Source organism: Adiantum capillus-veneris, chromosome 16, assembly GCF_014529385.1.
Source record: "Adiantum capillus-veneris isolate H3 chromosome 16, ASM1452938v2, whole genome shotgun sequence".
Taxonomy (NCBI): domain Eukaryota; kingdom Viridiplantae; phylum Streptophyta; class Polypodiopsida; order Polypodiales; family Pteridaceae; genus Adiantum; species Adiantum capillus-veneris.
The window spans coordinates 6,068,887-6,093,341 of record NC_140946.1 but is presented as its reverse complement, the minus strand read 5'-3'; the positions used below and the strand labels follow the sequence as shown (position 1 = coordinate 6,093,341).

At 40.4% G+C, this 24,455-nt stretch overlaps 1 protein-coding gene across 2 annotated transcripts in view; it reads left to right on the top strand.

Moving 5' to 3' along the window:
• Window positions 1-2,151, top strand: part of LOC147438498 (U-box domain-containing protein 44-like) — a 33,698-nt gene extending 31,547 nt beyond the window's left edge. For both annotated transcript variants that reach the window (XM_086484598.1, XM_086484599.1), the window contains exon 3: window positions 393-2,151. In XM_086484598.1, coding sequence (XP_086340724.1) covers window positions 393-1,954 — 1,562 coding nt within the window. In that variant the 3' untranslated portion in view covers window positions 1,955-2,151. The remainder of the gene's footprint in view (window positions 1-392) is intronic.
• Window positions 2,152-24,455: the final 22,304 nt, after the last annotated feature.

The window sequence follows — 24,455 nt, the reverse complement described above, 5'->3', positions numbered from 1 at the left end:
TTACAAGGCACCTGCAACTTCTGAAGCGGTTTATGAGAGTTCAAAAGTTTTTGTGGGGGGTAATGCATTGCTACTACTACAATAGGATCGGATTCTATTGAAGTGTGTGTTGGTTGTTGGAATTAAGCGATGCTCTGCACTCCTGTGTATCAGGACTGCCGTTGTTGATATTAATAATGATGACCTGCCCACCTTTAACACTAAGCAGCATGAAAAGGGCAAGTAACTTTTGAGGTTATATATCTTTCTTGGCTTAGCTTTGAGGCCTGGTCATTTTTTCCTGTGCTTCGGTTATTTGAACATGCGATATTATGTGACTAAATATTTTGTTTCCAATGCGATTGCACACTCAAGACTCGGACTCAACCTCTTGTTATCAATTTGATTTTTAGGAACTGACGAGGAGCAAATAGATCTGGCAACATATCTAGCAGACATAACGCTCAGCAAGGAAGGGAAGGTGGATGTAGCAAAGGTTGCGAGCAGGTCACTTGTAAGGATGCTTGATAGTGAGACTGTTGCTGGTAAGGAGGCTGCTCTGAAGTGCTTGTCTCAGCTTTCATCACTTTCTGAGAATGGAAGTGTTTTAGTTGAAGCGGGAGTTCTGCATCCTGTGGTCAGGGATCTTTTCTCCATTGGTTCTGCCAATCAACTGCCCATGAAGGTGAAAGAGATTTCGGCCACAATCCTAGCAAATGTTGTGAACTCGGATGTGGATTTGACTTCACTGCCGGTGACCCTGACCTCGGAAGATGTGATTCATAGTTTACTGCATTTGATTAGCAACACAGGGCCTGCAATTGAGGGCAAGCTGCTTCAAGTTCTGGTTGGTCTGGCATCTTCAACAGCTGTGGTTGGTGATTTGGTGTACTCCATTTTAAGTGCAGGGGCCACAAGCAGCCTGATACAATTCCTGGAGGCTCCGCAAAAGGAGATCCGCTTGAATTGCGTGAAGCTTTTACACCTTGTGTCCCGCTTGATGGGACAAGTCCTGGCAGATGGGCTTCGTGGAACTGCTGGCCAGCTGGGTGTTCTTGTTAGACTGCTAGAAACAAGTGGAATGACAGAAGAGCAAGCAGCTGCAGCAGGCCTCTTGGGTAACCTTCCCAAATCAGATATCAGTTTGACGCACCTGCTGCTCAAGGAGGGAGCTCTTCCGATTGTAGCAAGACGACTTTATGAGCTCTCTCAAGGTTCTGTGCCAGTAGGTGGTGGCCGGTATGCAAGTGATTTCAAGGTGGGTTTGGCCACTATTTTATGCAGATTCACATACATACTGGATGATCAGGTTGTGATTCTCCTTGCCCAAGAGCACAATTTGACTGCATTGTTCACAGACCTCCTCAAGTTTGGAGAGCTGGAGGAGATCAAACGCCAGTCTGCCTTGGCTTTGGAGAACCTTTCTAACTGCTCTAAGCAGCTGTCGCATGTTCCAGAAGAACCAGCCAAGGAGGGATGTTTTCTCTTTGCCAAGTGTCTTGGCAAGTCGTCAAAGCCAACAATAAATCTGTGCCCGGTGCATGGCGGTGTTTGCAGTGCAAAGGAGACTTTCTGCCTGGTGGAGGCGCAGGCAGTGGCATTCCTAGGTTCAAACTTGGACCACCAGAATGTGGGGGTAGTAGAGGCATGCTTAGGGGCTCTTGCAACGCTCCTTCACGATGCCACAGCAGACAGGGAAGGGGGCATTGATGTACTAAATAAAGCAGGCCTCATCCCTACAGTTCTAGACATTATGAAGGATCATAAAAGTGAGTTGCTGTGGAGGCGATCGGTGTGGATGGTGGATAGGTTCTTGAGCAGCCGACATGTGGCTCATTTTCTGTCGCTTGATCCCAGTGTCCACTCTGGGCTTGTGGAAGCATACCGGAATGGCAACTTGAGCACCAAGCAAACAGCAGAGAAAGCTCTGAAGCAGCTTAACAAGATTCCAAATTTTTCTGCCTATGTTCGTTGATCAGGAAGCAAGTTTTGTATCATGGAACGCATTCTTTTTGCGTGAATTATTTATGTAATTCTTTTCTAATAATACCTGTGGCGTTGGCCATGCCAGACCATTCTTTTCAAATTATTAACTCTGGACATTGGAAGGTTTCGAAATTATGCCTGCCTGTTTGGAAGTTCTCCTGGAGGCTGATAGTGACTTTGTTGTTAGTTTCATTGCCTGATTTTTTTGGGAGGTTTAAATAAGGTGGACGTGTGGGTGTGTGTAAGTAGTCGTGGTAGTCAATGTGTGAATTGCAGTAGATGTGTCCGTAGTAATCACAGTAGTTAATGTGTGCATAGGATACACATCTAGCGTGTATATGAATGAAAACACATACTTCAATTCTACTTACATTACATGGAATTATCACCAGATAGCCCCAGGTTTTTTGGAGCGTTGTACATATAGAAAGGTATAAGCTTGACGTACACCACGGGAATCGAATTGGAACAGTTGATGCGCGAGATATGAGAGCTAACCCATATCTCCAGCGATGTGTTATCTCCAAGATCCATGTGCTTCTGCTTGTCGTCTACTTGCACGTCATATCCCTTGTCCTTTGCCATTTGCTTTTTCACCCTCATTCCAGTTACAATGAACTAGTATGTGACCCGTGCATTGTTGCGGTCATAAAATAATTGCAAAACCGTGGGTTCTCAAAGGGCTTTGTGGTTCTAAAAGCAAAGACAAGGCCCCATGGCCTAGGTGTCCCTAACATCGTGGATTAGCAACAACTATAGAAAGCCGACTTTAGGGCGTGGTCACACGAGACTCAGTTATAAGTAAGTTGGGCGGATAATTGAGCCTTCTGAGTGAAGCAGCTCAGTTCTATTATGCCAAGGCTCTTGTAAGTATGTCAAAATCGGCATAGTTGCAAAGGCCTATTGCCTTTATCTTTTTTTTTTTTGCTTTTAAGCTTGCGCATGTGACGACGTTGTTTGCATCTTTGAGAGAGAGAGAGAGAGAGAGAGAGAGAGAGAGAGAGAGAGAGACGGTTACATGACCATGGCAGCTGTAGCACATGACGAGCAGACGTTTTGTCGTGAGGCGTATCTAAGGCTAACTACCGGCTCATGGTTGGAGCTCAATTGTAAGGTGAAGCAACGCAGGTTCAGTTTTGGCTCAGTCTTTTTGCGCGACCATGGAGTAGGCTTAATAATCATTGAATTTCTCAAAATAAGCAGAGTAGGCACAATTATCAATTGCTGATAACTGTGCCTCGCGTGACCACCATCTTAAAGGCGTGGCTTGCTCTATGTAGTGTTGCTTATGTAGTGTGTACAATGATGTTGAGCCAACCAAGGAGCGTTTGTATGTTGACCACATTCCGCGCGCACGAATTTTTGTATGTGTGTGTGTGTGTGTGTGTGTGTGTGTGTGAGAGAGAGAGAGAGAGAGAGAGAGAGAGAGAGAGAAGTGTGTGTGTGTGTGTGTGTGTGTGTGTGTGTGTGTGTGTGAGAGAGAGAGAGAGAGAGAGAGAGAGAGAGAAAGAGATACAAAAAAAAGTGTGTGTGTGTGTGTGTGTGTGTGTGTGTGTGTGAGAGAGAGAGAGAGAGAGAGAGAGAGAGAGAGAGAGATTTGTTATTCTCTCTCTCAAAGAAAGAGAGAGATCTGTTATAACTCTCAAAGACAGAGAGAGAGAGAGAGAGAGAGAGAGAGAGAGAGATTTGTTATTCACACCCCCCCCCAAAGTGTTGCATTGATTTCTTAAATGTGAGCACCTTGCTTGGCATGGGCGGTCACCACATTTGTGATAAAGGAGCCATGTTTTGGTATCCAAGTAAGCTTTTGATGGTGTGTATCATGTCAATGCCAAGGGACTAATGCATACTATTTTCCTATGCTTTCACTTTTGGGTCATGGGTATGCAAAAAAAGAAAAAAATGTTTTCGTATTTTGATAAGAACCACTATGAAACTTGTCAACTATGCTATTTAATAGTAAAGAAAGAAGATGTGCAAGAGAAGGGTATTTTTACACGGTTGCATGCTCCTACTATATTGTCAATATCTATGAATAGCATATTGTTTTTATATGATTCATATCTCAATGGTAGAGTTTAGAGTTACTCTTTTTTAGGCATGCATTAAGTCACAACCTAAGATCCTCCATGAAACATCTAGATCCCAAATTCCCATCACCTTATTTGATTCACGCATGTTATTGCAATTCCAAAAATATTCTAAATTCATTCATAACGATGTTTAAGCGTGCGAAGCACTATGTTCTTAAGCAATAAGGAGGGGAGGTGCGGTGGGGGGTGGGCTATGGGGATAAGCAACAAACACAACATTTATCAGCTTACCACCATTTCTCCTTTGTGAATTTGTCTTTGCCACCATCCATTTGATGGATTGTACTTAATCTTTATTTTATGGCTATATGGACATGCACATCCACGCTTTGCTACAATTTAGTCCATTTTGATTATAAAATAAAATGCCACGAACCTACTTTGCCATATGTTTTCCCTCTTATGCCTGCATCAAAATGCATTGGCCTCACTATTGGCTTGAATATATCACCATGCCTCACATAGACCCCTTACATATTGTCATAACCGATAGAGACATCCTTGTTATTCTTTCACATATTGTCATAGTGCCATTTGAGGTATCTTTTTTGTTAGCTCCCTACCTTACCTAATCCCCTATCCCTTTTACTTAGTTCCCTTCTGTACATACACAAGCTTACTATTATCTTTGAGTTATCTTCCCCTTTCTTAAAATAGTACCTATGTGTGTAGGCACCAAACTTAGTTTTTCACTTAAATAGTGAGCTCATAGTTCTTAGTTTGTAAACAATTCCAAGATTCGTCAAAAGACACCTCAGATCCCACAGAGTCTAAACTCGCTCTTCATTACATGAGTTTTTTCTTTTAGGGATTTCTATACCAACGGGGCCTATCGTGGTAGCACATAGACACTTGCCTATCTTGCTTCCACTTCTAAGCAGGTGTCTATTTGCTTGGAAAGGTAGCATAAGGTTGTGAGTGTGTAGGAAGGACCTCCTCCGCTCTTAACGTCCATCGCATAGTTGAGCAAGGCGCAAGAAGAGAAACCACCGATGACACCACTTGTGTGGCAAGGAGTTGAGAAATGAAAGACCCAAAAGCTTAGTTGCAAGGCCAATCTCATCGCATGCAGAGGATAAGCGTTGAAAGGGAACTAACACAGTTGCCATGGGGGTTGGACAAGAGTGCTCTCTATCACTATCCCCCCCCCCCCCCCCCCCCCCCCCCCCCCCTCTCTCTCTCTCTCTCTCTCTCTCTCTCTCACACACACACACACACACACACACACACACACACACACACACACACACACACACACACACACACACACACACACACACACACACACACACGTACACATGTGAGAGCTGTGGCCACCGAGTTGGGACCAAGAGCGCTAGACTTGTGGCGTTGTAGTTCTAACTTCTCTCGCAAGCCAATTTTCCAACCTCATGCTCCCTAACCAATAGTGGCATGGGAATAGCGGAGACAGTCATCTCGATTCTTGATGCCTGTGAGGTTCTACATTCCTAAAAAAAGTGGTGCTTCACCCACGCAGAGAGAGAGAGAGAGAGAGAGAGAGAGAGAGAGAGAGAGAGAGAGAGAGAGAGAGAGAGAACTTTTTGATGTGTGGAAGGCTTCAGTGCTCGAGGATTTGATGAGCTCAATAAAGTAGTAATATAGATATCAAAGTATTGAATTTGACGGCTAGAGTTTCTTTATGGCCTTCAAAAGAAAAAGTAGAGTAATCCTTTAAGTGACACATGGATGCCTCTAGGACTCATCTCTCTCTCTCTCTCTCTCTCTCTCTCTCTCTATTTAACACACACACCAGTGCCCCATGCAAGGGTGTAGCAGATTTTCAATAAGTGTGCTCAGGGTGGTGAGAGAGTGATCGTGGATATATTGGGCATTCATTTTTGATGAGCTCAATAAAGTAGTAATATAGATATCAAAGTATTGAATTTGACGGCTAGAGTTTCTTTATGGCCTTCAAAAGAAAAAGTAGAGTAATCCTTTAAGTGACACATGGATGCCTCTAGGACTCATCTCTCTCTCTCTCTCTCTCTCTCTCTATTTAACACACACACCAGTGCCCCATGCAAGGGTGTAGCAGATTTTCAATAAGTGTGCTCAGGGTGGTGAGAGAGTGATCGTGGATATATTGGGCATTCATTTTTTCTACATCTATCATGCTCTTCTATTTGGGGCTATTTGAGATTCTCGATGTTTGCAATAAGCCAGGTTAAGTGTATTTTTTCCACTAAAATTGTACATTTTTTGCTAGATTTCAAGCTTGCCAATGAAGAAAATTGACAAAATTTTGCAAGTTTTAGTGTCAATACTATCGATTCTTCAAATTTCAACTTAAAATTCAAAAGCCTGTTTTATTGTGCAATTTTTTATTTTAAGACTTCTTCAATTATAAAAAATATTTTTGGAAGGCCCTATTCGAGAGCCCCCTCCTCTCTCTCTCTCTCTCTCTCTCTCTCTCTCTCTCTCTATATATATATATATATATATATATATATATATATATATATATATATATATATATATATATATGTGCATGCTTATGTTGTCCCACATAAGGTGTAGGTAGCGCTAATTGACTCCAAAATCATTTGACTATGATCCTTTGTACAAAGCTACAACATGCAATGTGCACATGCTCGGAGCTAGAAGAAAAATTATACATGAAGGTGCCAAGTGTGAGATTTTAGCTCAACATTATACAATGCGTAAAATCTCTGAAAGTTTTACATTTTTTGAAGCTCAAGTATAAATTTCAAGGTTAGAAAGGAAAAGGGAGTTCTTTATGCTCCGCACGATCTAGCCCGGGCACATCCCAATGGGACCAACATTGCGGGTCATTCGGACCGTCGAATTTGGATTGTCGAGTAAATTCAGGGCGAAAAAGTAAATTCAAGCCAACAAGTAAATTTGAGCTAGTCAAGATTCTCTCGCACCTTGCACGTCAAAGCCACGAGCTGCCCTATTCAAAGGCATAAACTCTAACCACCATGCTCACATGCTCTCACTGAAGATCATGGTACTCCTATGCATTACGTTGTAAGTACAGATTGATTTGTAAATTTGGGTGCCAATCGCATGGTCTACAATACATGTCTGTCATGATCTGTCACCTCCACTCTTGATCCCATTTAACCATGCCCATGTCATATAGTGCTCGGTGTTCTTTACGGCCTTCAAAATGCAAAATATAGCCACCCTTTACAAAAACAAAAGTAATCACCATTCAAAATTGAAGGCTGGAGTCAAACTCCATGGCCTTGCTAAAGAGTTTAAATAATATAAATGTAGATATAATACTAATCATTTTACTTTTTGACAAAACTGAGAAGTAAAAACTAAGCCTTTTCATTTTCTACCATCACAATACTTGTTACTTACGCTTTACTTTTACATTTCAAACCAAATGTTTTAAGTGAAGAAGAGAGTGACACATGGATGCCCTCTCCTTCCTTGAAATTTTAAGCTCAATTATATATAGGATAGATAGACGCTTTACTTTTACATTTCAAACCAAATGTTTTAAGTGAAGAAGAGAGTGACACATGGATGCCTTCTCCTTCCTTGAAATTTTAAGCTCAATTATATATAGGATAGATAGACGGGTCCTGCTTACTTATTGGAGTGGCACAAAGAGATGAGGCCTTGGCAAAGAAAAAGGAAAGGTTATTTCCTTAAAAGTGCATGGATTTTTGAATTGGTTGGAAGAGGTAGAAGATAGTCATTGTGAGGACAAGCAAATATATTCACATGCACTAAATCATGGAAAGGATATTTGTGAGTCATGATATAATATATGGTCTATATTTATAATATATGATAATATATATAATTTGTGAGGCATGATATAATATATGGTCTTTATCTATACCGAAGCTATAATATATGGTCTTTATCTATACCGAAGCAGCCACAAGATGACCTTTTCCTTTCCCTCTTCATGGAATTAATCAAGCACTTACACGGAAACCCCATGATGCAGCGCACAATAGCCAGCGCAGTGCCGACTAATTAGCCTACTTTGCAATTGCCTCATCACTACTGCTAACAATGTCTACTACCCATCCTCCAACGGAGTGAATTAGTAACTTCCTTGGTGCATTGCTGGAGGCATGCACCATCATATTGTTTGCATCGCTGAAACTCTTCAAGTGGCTGCCACTCTATGCTTGCAACAGTAGTTAGTAGATATTGATTATTTGTAGGGCTTAAACCTGTTCAAAACTGATGAGATTGCTACATTTCTTTCTCCAATCATCTTTTGTGACATTGGGGACGAATTTCCACTAAATCCTTGCCTCAAAGTATTATAAACAATGTGTGTGATGGTCACTTTGACTCGAGTGGTGCTAGGAAGTTTAGAGCAGTTGCTTTCTTTTCAAAAACCGTGGTAATTGGGAGAGGAGCTTGCATGATACGGATAAAGCCTTTTTTTCTTTAGATTTTGTGGTGACTGCATCTTAAATGCATATCATGTCACACACTATCACTACAAGAGGTTCCGTGCACTTGTGACGGTTGTAGCGACGACAAAAATACACGGGGATATTTTTTCTTCCGACGTCATGAAAAACGTCGCAAAGAGAACTCGCTATATAGCGACACGTATAGCGACTCTGCAGTTTTCAATATAGCGACATTCATAGAGACGTTGCATAACTTAAAATAGATACGTCCATAGTGACGTCCGAGAATAAAAATTCTTGAATGAATGTCCTGCCACCCCATCAACCATATTGAACATAAAGTTTCCAGAATAAAGATGCAAAACTGACAAAAGGATTTCGACAAAAGTGAATTGACAAAAGTAATACAACGACAAAATTATACACATTATAGGTAAAATCACTTGATTGTTAAGCTTTGACCAAATGTAATAATAGTTACAACACAAATATCATTATTGAGAAAATACAATATCGTTGACCAATAGCTACAAAATTAACGTACACACGTCATCTCATTATACATGCTATGAGAAAAAAAAACTAGTGCTATTTGGCTACAGTTAGATTGACGTCGTCTAGTCCGACGCTCATCGCATCTAAGCGACGTATCTGTCAAATTCTGCAAAAAAAAAAAACAATAAGATTTTCTATAAGTATAAACATATAATTACAAAACAATCTATTTTCTAGCATATTATTAAAATACAACAAATGTAAGAGAGTAAAGTTAATACTAACCAAGCCGGAGCGAGAACTGAGAATGTCCATAAGGACATTTAAACCCTTTCTGTCGGATAATGCAAAAACACTTACAAAGTCGGCCTCAAATGATGCCCATCCACCGCTCTCCAAGTGGTGCGAGCTCCCTATCTCTACTCGGGCTTTGGTTGCCTCCCTTTGTTGCTTCCACTTGTCAGGATTCTCACGCGCTGTTTGCTTTGCATTCTTCCAATCTTCTTTAGCTACCCAAGCTGGCATGTTCCACCTATGTTTTATTGCTTTTTGCAGTTCAGAATGCTTGTGCTTGCAATATTCGCGCATCCACACCTTCATTAGGTCTTCATTGAAGTGCTCATCCCGATTTGACAAGGGAAACTCGTCATGCAGCATGCTGATGACTCTGTCTTTTAATTCATCTGGCACTTCACTCCAGGTGTTTAGTATGTAGTGTCAAAACACTTGAGAGCAAAGGTCGTGCATGCGAAATATCACGTTCTTGCCGTCGTCATCCAAGATGATGCTGTCGCTGATGTCGACCAAGTACGTACGGTATGTTGAGAAATTTGCGGTCTTGCCAGGAAAGCACCGGGCTTATGGCTGTGAGAGTTTGTGAGAGAACTCGACAAAAACTATATGAAGGAGTTAAACCATAGATGCCATGAAGAATAGGGTTTGGAAAGAAGTGCAATCAAAGAAGACTCACTCTTTCTCTCTTGCACTCACACACACAAAGAAAGAACGCAAAAGAGAATGTCAAAACAATACGAAGATGAAAACATCAAGGCTATGGTCATATCGTATCATGGGTAATATGAAAGGGTTAATGGATGAGTTAATGGCATTCAATCTTGGCTGACCAAATAGGCTACGAATTGTTCTTTGGAATTGTAGTTTTGTGCTTACCACAATATATATATTTTGTCTAGTGATTGGGATTAATTGTGTGTACAAATCCTCTTGGTTCATAGCAAGATAACTACGCTTACATCAAAAGAAAAATTATAGTCTATGAGAGGTAGTATGATGAGATCCGGTGATAGAAGTATTTCATTGAGCCTTTCAGGGCCGAAGAGAAACACTATACGTTGTTGAAAGTGTATTTTATGGCTAATCCATACGTTAATTCTAATAGATCGTACAGAGTGAAAGCGATAGAAATGATCATCATGTGGGTTATTCATCTAGGATAGTATGTGAGAAATGTAGATATGAGAGAAGTGAAGAGATGAGAAGTTTCCCTCCCAAGCCCTATTCTTGCCCGTAGGCAATAAGGATACTGCGGGGAGAGATGTACCTGTAGCAAGAGAACCTAGAGAGGATGAATTACTAAGAATGAGAGAGATAGGTTTTGTTAAGGAGATGAGATTAGATACATACATATATATATATATATATATATATATATATATATATATATATATATATATATATATATATATATATATATATGTTGGATTAGAGATGAAAATGAAAACAACAAGAAATCAAGAAAACATCAATGTAGAACACATCTTACTTGACAAACCCTTTGGCACCATTATTGATGGAGAGAGAAGAAGAGTGGATAATTCCACTTTGATTGATACACCAAGTGCGAGACCTTCTTTGATTAGAGTTGATCTTCCAAGGTTAGCTTGTTGCAAGAATGGCTAGTCTCCCTCTAGGAGAAAGTGTAGGCTTGGGCTTATGTTAATGGCTAAGTACAATTAGGCATTACTACTCACTCCCTCAAGAATTCCTCTCATCAATGGCTTGAATGATTGAGTTCCTTCCAAGGAAGAAGAGGTCCCCTTTTATAGGTGAAGGGAACCCCCAAGGGTTCACACAAGAAGAGAGGAGCCAGTGTGAACAGGAATTGAAAAAGTTGGAAATGAGCTGCCCCTACATGATGTGGGTAGACTGGGGTCCAGTATTTTGATCATATCTCCTCAACCGTGGCTCCAAATAAAAAAGTAAAAATATGAAAAAAAACTTCAGCTCATTAGCTACGATTTTCATTTTAAAATCGTTTTTCAATTCGGATTGGAACCTTGTGTAGAAAAATTCATCAAAATAGGGTGCATTTATGGCAGCAAAAGTCTTCATGTGGTCTCCTTAGCCTAGACTTTCATTTAATTCCAAAGGACACCTCATGCCATATGAAAGCATGACATTGCTCCTTGACAAAGTTTTGTAATCATGCTTGCAATAATGCATTAAAATAAGTGTATCTTTGAAATCATGCCACCTAGTGTCCCACTAGGATTTGATTCTCTCCTAGTAGCTATTTAAAAAGAAATATAAGAAAAGTATAAAAAATACATAGAATATATATATATTGGAGTTTACCCTAGATATAGGATCTGGCTAGGGTGTGAGATGATAATGAAATAGTAGAAATAAAGAATCAATGTTTTTTGCCCCAAGTTAAAGAGGCGGAGCTATTGATGCTTTTCCCATAGTATTTTCTGATGGTAAAGTAAGGATATGTTACCCTTGAGAAAAATAATAGGATGAGATAGAAGGCTTATTATTGTACTTAAATATGCATATGTACACTATAGAAAATATAATTATGTATCTAAAAAAATACAAGATAGATCTTGTAGCATGCGTTCCCACTATGTACGTGTCACAGCCCGACATCCACCCCCTCTAAACTTGCACATCCTCCGGTGTGTGCCACATTGTCTCTTTGTAAGATTGGACCTCTTGTACATCTTCCTTGTCTTCTTCTTCACTGGATGATTCCAGAGCTTCATGTTCACTTTGATCTTCACCTGTGTTTTTCTCTTCTTCCTTATCCATATCTTCTAGATCATTGTCTCCTCTTCTCTTAAACATTTTAATCCTTTTTCCTGCAATGGGAATCTTTACTTCTGTACCATCTAGCTCAGACAAGCTGTAAGTAGCATTTTCATGCACATGCTTTACAACATACGGTCCAAACCATCTTTTTGAGAACTTACGCATGACTGTGTGCTGGTTATCAAGGCTACTATCATACACTAAAACCCAGTCACCTTTGTCAATTGCTTTGCTCCTGAGTCGATGTCGCTTATCAAAATAGTCCTTGTTTTTCAACCTTGCATTTTTGAGTCGTTCTTTTGCAGCTTCAATGTCTCCAGGTCTTCTCTCTAGCTGCCTTATACGCAGTGCAAGGAGATCTTCCCTACTAAGCCCCTCTTGCCAAGGTAGTACGTTCCATGTGGGAATTGTATCCTCAATCGGCATCACTGGCTTTTGACCATGCATTAGCTCCGCAGGCAAGTAGCCAGTTACTGAGCTATGTGTTGTACGATCAGTCCATAAAGCATATGGTAACAATTTTGGCCACTCACCAACTCTTCCTTCGCAAGCCTTGGCCAAAGCTTTGATGATAGGAAGATGCCCTCTTTCACTCTATCCATTGCCTTCAGGGTTGTAAGTTGTAGTAAGAGAAAGCTTGATCCCTAATCTAGAAAAGAACTCCCTTGCTTCTTCGGCATCCAGTTCACCTCGATCTGCAGTGATTTTTCCCACACAACCATAACGGCAAATCACCTCATCAAGAAGGAATTTGCACACAGCTTCTGTGGTCTTAGCTCTTAATGCTCTTCCTTCAACCTGGTTAGTTAGGTCCTCTCGTGCAAGAACCAAGTATCTCATCTGCCAGAGTCCTAAAGGCATCGTGACTAGATCCACAACCCATTTATAGTGCATGGCTAGTGGATATGTAGGGTGCAATCCATCACGATGTCGAACATTTGAATACATTTGACAAGTTACACATGACTCTACAAACTGAGATACATCTTTATACATACCCTTCCACCAGTATTTTTCTTTCAACTTGGAGAAGGTTGCCCACACACCCCTGTGTCCAGCCCATAGACTCTCATGAAACTCTTGCATGAGCTTTTTTACATATAACCCGTTGTGGTGTAGCACCCTTTTGTTTAGGATGCTTCCACAAGTTACCATCCCTTAAAAAGTACCCATATGCTTTCCTGCGTATCCTCTTGAATTCTTATTCAGACCAATCATCCTGTTTTGTTAGAGTACTCAACCTTCAACTTGGAGAAGGTTGCCCACACACCCCTGTGTCCAGCCCATAGACTCTCATGAAACTCTTGCATGAGCTTTTTTACATATAACCCGTTGTGGTGTAGCACCCTTTTGTTTAGGATGCTTCCACAAGTAACCATCCCTTAAAAAGTAACCATATGCTTTCCTGCGTATCCTCTTGAATTCTTATTCAGACCAATCATCCTGTTTTGTTAGAGTACTCAAGTACCTTCCAATAGAAAGCCAATCACCTTCATAAAGATCTTTCAAGAACAATTCAAGTGAATTAGTCATGCAGACATTGTTACCTTTGACATGAGAGATAGAATAGAATTTTGTGCCTACATCATCTCCCTCATCAATCATTTGTGACTCATCTTCATACCTTGCCCTTGATAGCATATCTGCCACTGTATTGTCTTTACCTGCAATGTGCTTAAACTAGGGATTTAAGGACTTAATGTAGGCAATCCACCGCAACATAGCCATGTCTGGTGTTGAGCAGTCTTGTAATCATCCCAAGAAGTGGTAGAAAATCTGTTTCTACAACCACACATGCACCAATTAGGTACTCTTTCCCACTTTTCAAGGCTATAACCATACCCCATAACTCTCTCTTTATCTGTGGATAGTTTCTTTGGCGAGCACTTAGTACCTTTGCTCCAAATCTTACCACATACCTGTGTCCTTCTTTGTCATCTTGCCCTATTGCCCATCCAATCCCTGTAGGACTGGTATCTACTGTCACAATCACTGGCCTTTGACACTCATAGTCTACCTTTCTCAAAGTCGTTGCTGACTGGAGTAACTCCTTTAGCTTTTTCATGGATTTTACATGTGCTTCTGTCCATTTAAACTTTTGATTCTTTCTAAGCAGCTGATAAAGAGGATCAGCTACATGTGCATAATGTGGAATCCAATAACATAGAAGACACATGGTCCCAGAAACCTTCTAACCTCAGTGATGCTAGTGCATGTTTCTTTCATTCTTTGGATGGCATCTACCTTTGATGGACAAGGTTTCCTACCATATGGCCCGCACATGTGCCCCACAATGAGCACTTCTTTGACACTAAACATAGACTTTTTCCCTGACAATGTAAGATTCACTTCTTCCAACCTAGACAAAATTTTATCACAATCATTTATGTGATTTACCACAAACCTGCGACATCCCTTAAGATCCAAAGCTTCATCTTTGTCACTTTCTTCACATCCTTTGATAGGCAAATCATCAATGAAAGGCATTGTGATTTGAGGAATAAAGTCACGTAAGACCTTATTCATCCCATTCATCATATGTGCAACCGAGTTGGTTGCTCCCTGTGGCAAGGTACACATCCTTACCAAACCCAAAGGTGTCCTCATGGTTGTCAAGTCTCTGCTTTCGATTGCAAGCTGAAATTGATCATATCGTGAGTAGAGATTCCCCATTGAGTAGATTGCCCTCCCTGCAAACGCCTCTGCAAATTCATCCACAATTGGACCTGCTCCTACATTTCTAATTGTCACCTTGTTCACTGGTTGCATATCTTGGATGAAGCGTAGAGAACCATTCTTCTTTGGAACTGTGAACCACCTGTTTGAGTATGGAGCACAAGAAGGCTCCAAGATTCCCATTTTGATTTTCTCATTCAGTAGCTCTACTAACTTTGGCAAATGAGCCTTTGGATCGGGAATAGGCCGCAGATTCCAAGGCACATGAGGTATTGTGAAAATTACCATAGGAGCTACAATATAAGGATCAACACATCCTATCTCATGTGGCTCAAATGCAAAAGCCTTACCATGCTTTGAAAGCATTTCTTTGAAGCACTTTGTCTCCTCCTGTGTTAGAAACTCCTCGCAACCAATCTGCAACTCTTGAAAGGACTCCTTTGTGAAGGTATGCCCGATCTTTTTAGGATTCCGCAAACTTGGTTGTAAAGAAGCCTGTTCAATCTTTTCCTTGTTGTTGGGTGGTAAGGGTGAAGCTACTGGTTTCACCTTCTTTGCTACACTCTTGTATTTAGTTTCAACATGGACTTCTGGGCCAACTGTTTGGCTTTCTTTAAAGGCTTCTATTACTTGATACATTTCCATAGAGCAAACTTCCACAACTTCATTTTCAAGATGCAAACTAGACCTCATTATAGCATCAAGCTCACCCATAGTATCTACAAAAGAAACTTGCTCACACAAACCCAAAACATTTTCAGTAGGCTTTAGCAACCCACTCTTTTTCATGCCTATTTGTACATTATGCACATATTGCCTCTCATATCTCTTCAAATCTTCAAGTTTTGTAAAACATACTGATCCATTCCTTGTTACCAAGGAGCTCATTGAGAAAGTTTCACCTATTTTTGGATCAGGCGAGACCGTTTTTCTTTCTGTACCACCGCAATCCCGCTTTACAATGGTACTTGGCAAAAACCCATCATTTCTCTATGATCATGAAACTCTTTGCTTACCTTTGGTAGAGGATGTTCTCTGAGGTTGTCACGATTTCTTTCATGGTTTACACAAACTGTGAGAAATTGGACAGCACGTTTACCATCTTTGCTACGTATCCTAGCATATGCTGAACCATCGTCCATTACCTTTGTTTCCATTCGAACTCCCACAATGTAGGGTTGTCCAAGGATGAGATGATATGAAGATGTATCCTGAACAAATAAGTTTTGGTCAATCTTTACATCACCTATTGTTACCTTCACACGTGGACATGCTGCATACAATTCACCGGATGAATTGTTTGCCACTTTTACCATCCAGCCATGATCTGTGTCCATCGGCCATTTGCACTTGTTGTAGAGACTCTTTGACATTATGTTTATTTCTGAACCATGGTCAATCAAGGCAACAAATGGCTCTTCAAGATCACCTACCTTGACCAAAGTTTCTGTAGTAGCCCTTGCCCAATGACTTCGTGAATAGTAACTCCTAGGAATATCTTCAACTTCTTCATCATCATTTGAGAAATACACTTGCTTCACTCTCCCACTAGATTGGTAGCATCCTACCACAGCTCCATCATTCTCCTTATTTTGCAGTTGCATCCCTTGCGTCTTTGAGGTTTCCCCTTCAACCTGTGGACGAGAAACTTCAGCAAGGGTTTGCCTCTTTCTCTTGATGATGTCAATGATCTCCTCATGGAATTCACGCTTTGCAATGCCAAGAACTTCTCCCAGAGTAAACTCAATCTTGCTATTCAAGATCCTTTCCTCCAAGACTTTCTTTAAATCTGTAGCAACCTCAATATCAGATTGTAGTTTATAAGTTGGGCCTTTTGTCTTACCTTTCGTTGGCTCTTTCTTCTTTCTTGTTGTAGACTCCTCCATGAGTACTTCAGGTGGAGATGCTCCTTGTGTTGAGGGTGTTTGAGAAGGCATTGAGTCGCTTCTTCCCCCACTTCTAAAAGCTCTTTTTGATGGTCCTTCATCAACATTCTCACGTATGCGCTTCTCTTCTACAATTGCCTCATTTTGTTGGCATTTTGTAATGTAGGCATGCACTGACAATGAGTCCACTGGATCATTCCATCCTGTTTCTAGACGTATGCAATCACCTACTTCATGTAGAATCTCTTTTGTAAGCTTTCCCTTTTTAGCTAATTGCATGACATTTGGCCAAATTTGACCATGATGGTCACTCACCTCTTCATCACAAAAATGTTCAATTTTTACTCCATAAGTAGCTGCCTCAACTGAAGAGGTGGCACGCTTGGTTGCCATATCTTCAACTAAGGTTTGCATTCCCCCCTTCCCAAAGTTAGTTCTCAAGGGTAGACCTGTCTCTCTTAAGTGTATTTTACCATCCTTAAAAAAGACAACATCTTTTGACAAAGCATCACTAAAATCATCACAATCCCTTCTTACATGGTCTGTACTATCACACCAAATACATCTATTAACAAACCCTTCTTTGGGCTGTTGTCTTTGCCTAGGAAGTGGCCCTGATGGTTGGCCTTTTTCTTCAAGCTTTGCAAACTTCACCTTCAAGTCACGCATTCCCTTCACAAGCTCATCTAGCATGGACTCATCAAACTTAGGAGCGATAAAAGTAGGCTTTACCATTTTGTCAGAAGTTGAGGTGGAAGGACTTGTAGTGTTTACTACCATCTTGTCCCTTCTTCTTTGTCGTTTGGCAAGCAGTGAGACAACACCTTCAACCTCATTCCAGTCGGTCTTTAGTCCTTGCTCAGCATCTTTATCTTCAAGAAGAAGCTCCAAATTTTCTTGAAACTCTTTACTTGCAGCTTGTAAGAAAAGATCTGTCTTCTCTGCATCTAGTGTGGCCCTTTCTGTCCTAGTGAGTTGTGCATAGCGCCGCTCAAATTCCCTAAGCAGCTCTGTTATTGATAGTCCTTGCTTTGGCTTGACTACCCATTCTAAGAATGTCCTTTTGGTCACTCTCTCCGAGTCCTCCATGAAATATTCCTCCTTTAAAGCTACTTTGAGTTCTTCCCAATTTCTCCCATGCCCATCTTTAATTGCCCTAACATGCTCCCTAATTTCTGGAGCAACAACTAGCCCAAAGCTTTGAATCATCTCACCTTCTGACACGCGATGCAGCTCCATCTCCTTCACATACTCGCGTAAGTACTTGGTTACATCTTTGCCATTGAACTGATCCATTCTGTTGACGACCGCTTGTATGGCCTTCGTTGCTGAAATCTCCCTTCTTTCAGTAGCATGTTGTTGTTGCATGAACATTGCAAATGCTTGAAACATTTGCATTGTTGCTGGGTCAAAATGCATACCCTGTTGCTCAACATGATCACCCATGGTTACCCACAAACTCTCACCCTAGCAGATTCGCGTCTGGTTCACCAAAAATATGTCGAGAAATTTGCGGTCTTGCCAGGAAAGCACCGGGCTTATGGCTGTGAGAGTTTGTGAGAGAACTCGACAAAAACTATATGAAGGAGTTAAACCATAGATGCCAATGAAGAATAGGGTTTGGAAAGAAGTGCAATCAAAGAAGACTCACTCTTTCTCTCTTGCACTCACACACACAAAGAAAGAACGCAAAAGAGAATGTCAAAACAATACGAAGATGAAAACATCAAGGCTATGGTCATATCGTATCATGGGTAATATGAAAGGGTTAATGGATGAGTTAATGGCATTCAATCTTGGCTGACCAAATAGGCTACGAATTGTTCTTTGGAATTGTAGTTTTGTGCTTACCATAATATATATATTTTGTCTAGTGATTGGGATTAATTGTGTGTACAAATCCTCTTGGTTCATAGCAAGATAACTACGCTTACATCAAAAGAAAAATTATAGTCCATGAGAGGTAGTATGATGAGATCCGGTGATAGAAGTATTTCATTGAGCCTTTCAGGGCCGAAGAGAAACACTATACGTTGTTGAAAGTGTATTTTATGGCTAATCCATACGTTAATTCTAATAGATCGTACAGAGTGAAAGCGATAGAAATGATCATCATGTGGGTTATTCATCTAGGATAGTATGTGAGAAATGCAGATATGAGAGAAGTGAAGAGATGAGAAGTTTCCCTCCCAAGCTCTATTCTTGCCCGTAGGCAATAAGGATACTGCGGGGAGAGATGTACCTGTAGCAAGAGAACCTAGAGAGGATGAATTACTAAGAATGAGAGAGATAGGTTTGGTTAAGGAGATGAGATTAGATACATATATACATATATATATATATATATATATATATATATATATGTGTTGGATTAGAGATGAAAATGAAAACAACAAGAAATCAAGAAAACATCAATGTAGAACACATCTTACTTGACAAACCCTTTGGCACCATTATTGATGGAGAGAGAAGAAGAGTGGATAATTCCACTTTGATTGATACACCAAGTGCAAGACCTTCTTTGATTAAAGTTGATCTTCCAAGGTTAGCTTGTTGCAAGAATGGCTAGTCTCCCTCTAGGAGAAAGTGTAGGCTTGGGCTTATGTTAATGGCTAAGTACAATTAGGCATTACTACTCACTCCCTCAAGAATTCCTCTCATCAATGGCTTGAATGCTTGAGTTACTTCCAAGGAAGAAGAGGTCCCCTTTTATAGGTGAAGGGAACCCCCAAGGGTTCACACAAGAAGAGAGGAGCCAGTGTGAACAGGAATTGGAAAAGTTAGAAATGAGCTGCCACTGCATGATGTGGGCAGACTGGGCTCTAGTCTTTTGATCATATCTCCTCAACCGTGGATCCAAATAAAAAAATAAAAATATGGACAAAAACTTCAGCTCATTAGCTACGATTTTCATTTTAAAATCGTTTTCTAATTCGGATTGGAACCTTGTGTAAAAAATTCATCAAAATAGGGTGCATTTATGGCAGCAAAAGTCTTCATGTGGTCTCCTTAGCCTAGACTTTCATTTAATTCCAAAGGACACCTCATGCCATATGAAAGCATGACATTGCTCCTTGATAAAGTTTTGTAATCATGCTTGCAATAATGCATTAAAATAAGTGTATCTTTGAAATCATGCCACCTAGTGTCCCACTAGGATTTGATTCTCTCCTAGTAGCTATTTAAAAAGAAATATAAGAAAAGTATAAAAAATACATAGAATATATATATATTGGAGTTTACCCTAGATATAGGATCTGGCTAGGGTGTGAGATGATAATGAAATAGTAGAAATAAATAATCAATGCTTTTTGCCCCAAGTTAAAGAGACGGAGCTATTGATGCTTTTCCCATAGTATTTTCTGATGGTAAAGTAAGGATATGTTACCCTTGAGAAAAATAATAGGATGAGATAGAAGGCTTATTATTGTACTTAAATATGCATATGTACACTATAGGAAATATAATTATGTATCTAAAAAAATACAAGATAGATCTTGTAGCATGCGTTCCCACTATGTACGTGTCACAGCACGACAACGGCAAGCCCTCTCACTTGTGACTCGTGAACCTCGGTGTCTCGGTAGGAATCTCGAGTGGTGTCTCGAGTGGCGTCTTGATGGGGGTACAAATGACAGGTGTCTCCACTAGAGTCTGGGCCCTGAAGCAAGGACTTTCAGGTGGGGTGACTGCCGTAGGAGTAGCGAGTGGTAGTGTAGCCAGGAACGGTTGATAGTTGTGCAAAACGTGGAGTAGAGAGCAATGTCGTGGCTGGTGTGGGAACCGACAAAGAAGGGGAAGGTAAGAAGCCTCGACGACTACGAGGAGGTGTGGAAGCATCAGCGACGACTCCTCCACAGCAACTGCTATCGCCACCACTAGAGCGTTGGCGGCTAAACGAGTGTGTAGATCATCTAGTCGACACCGAACTCTCAGAGCGTGTTGATTGCTCCGAAACAGAGAGAGACGCTGAAAGAGTGGAACGACGTGACAGTTCTCCAAGAGCGATGACGATCCTCGTACCACCTCCTCTACTTGGGATCCAAAGAAGAAAGAAACTGATCATCATCCATACCTACATTAAATACATAAACATTATGTCTTAATGGTGAATGGAGAAGAAAATCTGAAGAAGTTATAATTTGATTATCACAATTTAAATTTTACAAGTTTAGCATAGAGGCAAGAATGGACAAAACTCCACGTGAATACAATACATATTATAAAAAAGGAGCAAAATTGCTCAGATACAATGTCTATGGCTTTAAGAGATCTCTCTCTCATCCTTGCATAACTCAGCATAACTCCCTATGTCTATATAGAGCTCTCCGTTTCATTTTGTAGGTCCTCCGCATGCATGTCATAGAGAGTAGCAGCGTCGGGCTCGTCTCGCACCACCTCTGTGGCTTCCAAATCAGCATCCTCTCCGATCTTCTCCACTAATGCCGCTGTGATTGGCACATTGTAGCCCTCATAGGTTCGTGCACTATGAGGGGCTACCTCTATGACATACCACCAGTTTGGTGCAAACTTTGTAGGATGAAATACCACTTGCAAGAGCCCCATAACTTACATGAGTGTGTCCAGACCACCAGAACTCTAAAGTTGGATGTTAAAACACTACATACATACTTGTTCACAATACTCGAGTAGTATGAAAGTGTCTAAAAGGTTGTTTGAGGAAAAATCAAACAGACGCCCAACTGGCCGGACACGTAGCCGGACACCACATTTGGACTCTATTAATTGTGCAAGCTAGTGTAGTGATACTCGATGTAAAATCATAATTCTAGAGTAGCAGGTCAATTCCCTGAGTTGTAATGTTGTCATGATAGTTGTAAAAGTCCATATGAACTGGCCACTTGCCATTTAGAAAGCCCTAGGTATAAAGGTCAATAACTTTAATGTGAAAGGAGGCTTATCTTTGGAGGAAGCTGCTCGAAACTTATAATCATTGTAGCTAAAGGTTTGGTAATTCGTTTTTGATTCAGAAACTTGCATTGTGTTCCTCTCTCTTTGCTCTTTAATTCAAGTGTAAGCATTGTCAGTTTTGTTGTGGTTCGCGACTACGTGTCTGTGAGTTGTAATTGCAAATTTGAGTGCTTAAATCCGTGTTTATAATCGTTTTGACCATAGAAGAGTTTTGTTAGACCATAGGACGACCTTTCTGGATAGTTTTGTTGCAGTTTTCAGGACCTTTTTCATGATGGATCGTGATTTTGGTACCTTGTCGAATTGTGACCAAACTTGCTAGGATAGTGTCCCTAGGTGTCCTAGACCTCCTCCTAAAGTTTCGTTGCATTTCGAGTCCGTTCGAGTGCCGAAATGGCGTGATGACCTAGAGCTGTGAGAAAGGACATATGCAAATTTCCATGATCATTGAGTGTTGGTTTTCTTGTAGAGTTGTTGTGTTTGCTTGTTAAGGTTCACTTCATGAGATTGACAATCTCATAGAGTCTCCGTCCCCCATCCGAGTCACTTTCCCTGAGTATTGACATTATATTAGTGCTAGAAAGCTATGCTATAGAGGTTCGTCGTGGCGACCCGCTAACATTGGCGCCCTTGCCGAGGATATGATCCTTAGATGGTGAGTGACCTAGTGCGTATTTAGAGCGTTCTTTTTTGAAAATTTGTCTCTCTATTTTGTTTACACTTTAGCAGTGAAGCAGCTAGACATGGGGTTTAGTGCTTGATAGAGTTTGGAAGTCGAGGAATTGCTAGATCTATTCTTGAGAAGTAAAGAGGGTTGTGAGTGAGATAGCCAAAAGCATTTCATTCTTCGATTTTCTCTATGCTTTCAGAGTGCTGTTCCATTTTTCGTTTGACTTTATTTTGTACCATTCAGTTTGTTTTTATTTCATGTTTCATTTCAGTACTTACGAGTAGGATGAGTAGAAACTACCACCATCAAATTTGGGTTAAAGATTGAGGGAAAAAAGGGTGAAAACCATATTTTGGCCAAAATGACCATAACTCTGAAATTATGGTTGAGACCTCAAAAGTGATCCAAATTCAAAAATTTGTGGATCAAGGGCATCATCATACTCTCAAGAAGCAATCTGGAAAGTTTGGCCAGAATCTGTGGAGGAACATGGATCGCGATCTATGTACCCTAGAGACCATTTTTGGTGAAGAGTGATTAGTGACACTGTACATCATTGGGATACTGCTTTGATCAAGTTTGCTTGAAAGAAAAACTCAAAAATCACATCAGAATTGCCTGTTAGGGCAAAAACAGCAAAACATGCATTTCAGACACAAAATTGGGCAAATCTTGAGATTTTGGGATCCAAATTCAAAAAGGGGTGAGATTTGGCTTCTACAAGGGATAAAGAGCCTGCATAACAAAATTCATGAAAAAATGCTGCCAAACATGGATCGTGATCCATGTACCTTTTGACATTTGGGGCTAATATTTGACAAGTACATTCCTGATAACTAGTGGAACAACTTTGCCAAAAGGGACCATGTTAAAAAATAAAAAAAAGTTGGTCAAAATAGCCAAATACAGAAACTAGTCAAAAATCGCAGGACAGACAAAAGAACTTGCTTTTGAATGACAAAAACTAGTTGAAATCCCTAAATTTTGATACCATAGCATCTAGTAAACATGTTGATCCTGATGGTACCAAGAAATGTCAGATTGGCTTCCAAACATGGATCGCAATCCATGTATCTCATAAAAAAAATTTGACCATTTTTTGGCTGAGATTTGAGCATTATGTAGGTGAGACATAGACAAACACTTTTCCCCAAAAGAACCACATGCAAAAAAGTTGGAAAAAGTGGTCAAAAGAGCCAAAAATAGAATATTGTCAAAACTGTCGTAGCAGACTGTAGAAGTTAGTTTTGGCTGTGAGCAATCTACAAACATCATAAGCTATCAGTAGACCAAAGATCAAGTCCAAAAGTGGTGGAACATGGATCGCGATCCATGTACCCTTGAGAAATTTTTGGACAGAAACTTTTCTAGCCTGTAGCAGAGACCATTGTGAACAAAAGTCCCCAAAGAAATATTGTCAAAAAAGTTCAAAAAGTGGGAGCCAAGAACAGTTCAAGGTGAAAACCCTAAAACAGATCTGTGATTTGACATTTGCCTAACCTAAAAAAGTCAAAATCATACAAAAACCATATAGTAGGGTTCAATGGACCAAGGGGAAGCTGTGTGCCAAGTTTTATTACCATCTGACACATAGGTAAATGGATCGGGATCCATGTTCCTTTGTCACAGACTGATACCAAACTTACACCATAGCCAGAGGACATCACAAGGAGTTTAGTGGTCTTTTCAAAAGTGAATTTGGATATCAAAACCAAACCAGAAGCCCAGAACTGCCAAGTACTTTGACAAAGTGCCAAAACTGGCCTAATTTTCAATCCAGAGGTCCATTTTCAAAAATTTTGATACCATAGGATCTACTAATCATGTTGAATCTGATGGTACCAAGAGAAGTCAAGTTGGGCTCCAAACATGGATCGCGATCCATGTACCCATAGCAACAGCTTGATCTGAAACTTTCTAGATCAGTAGTGCATACACAAGGAAACATATCCCCAAGTCTAATTTTGAAAAAAAATGAGCAAATTTGGATCAAAAGGGAGCAAAACAGGTGCCATACTAAAAAACACAGTGCAGACCTAGTACTGGCTATTTAACTTATCAAACCAAGTCCAAATCCAAAAAGATTTGAGATTTAGCTTGTGGACCTATATAGTCAAGAACAAACTCCTAAGAGATCAAGTCCGGATGTGGTTGAACATGGATCGTGATCCATGTACCTCAACCTCAGAATTTGATGAAAATTGGTATATAGCCTGCATATGACCTTGTCTACACACAATAAAAATTTGGAGAAATTTTTTTTGACACAGGAACATGGATCACAATCCATGTACCTCAGCATAGT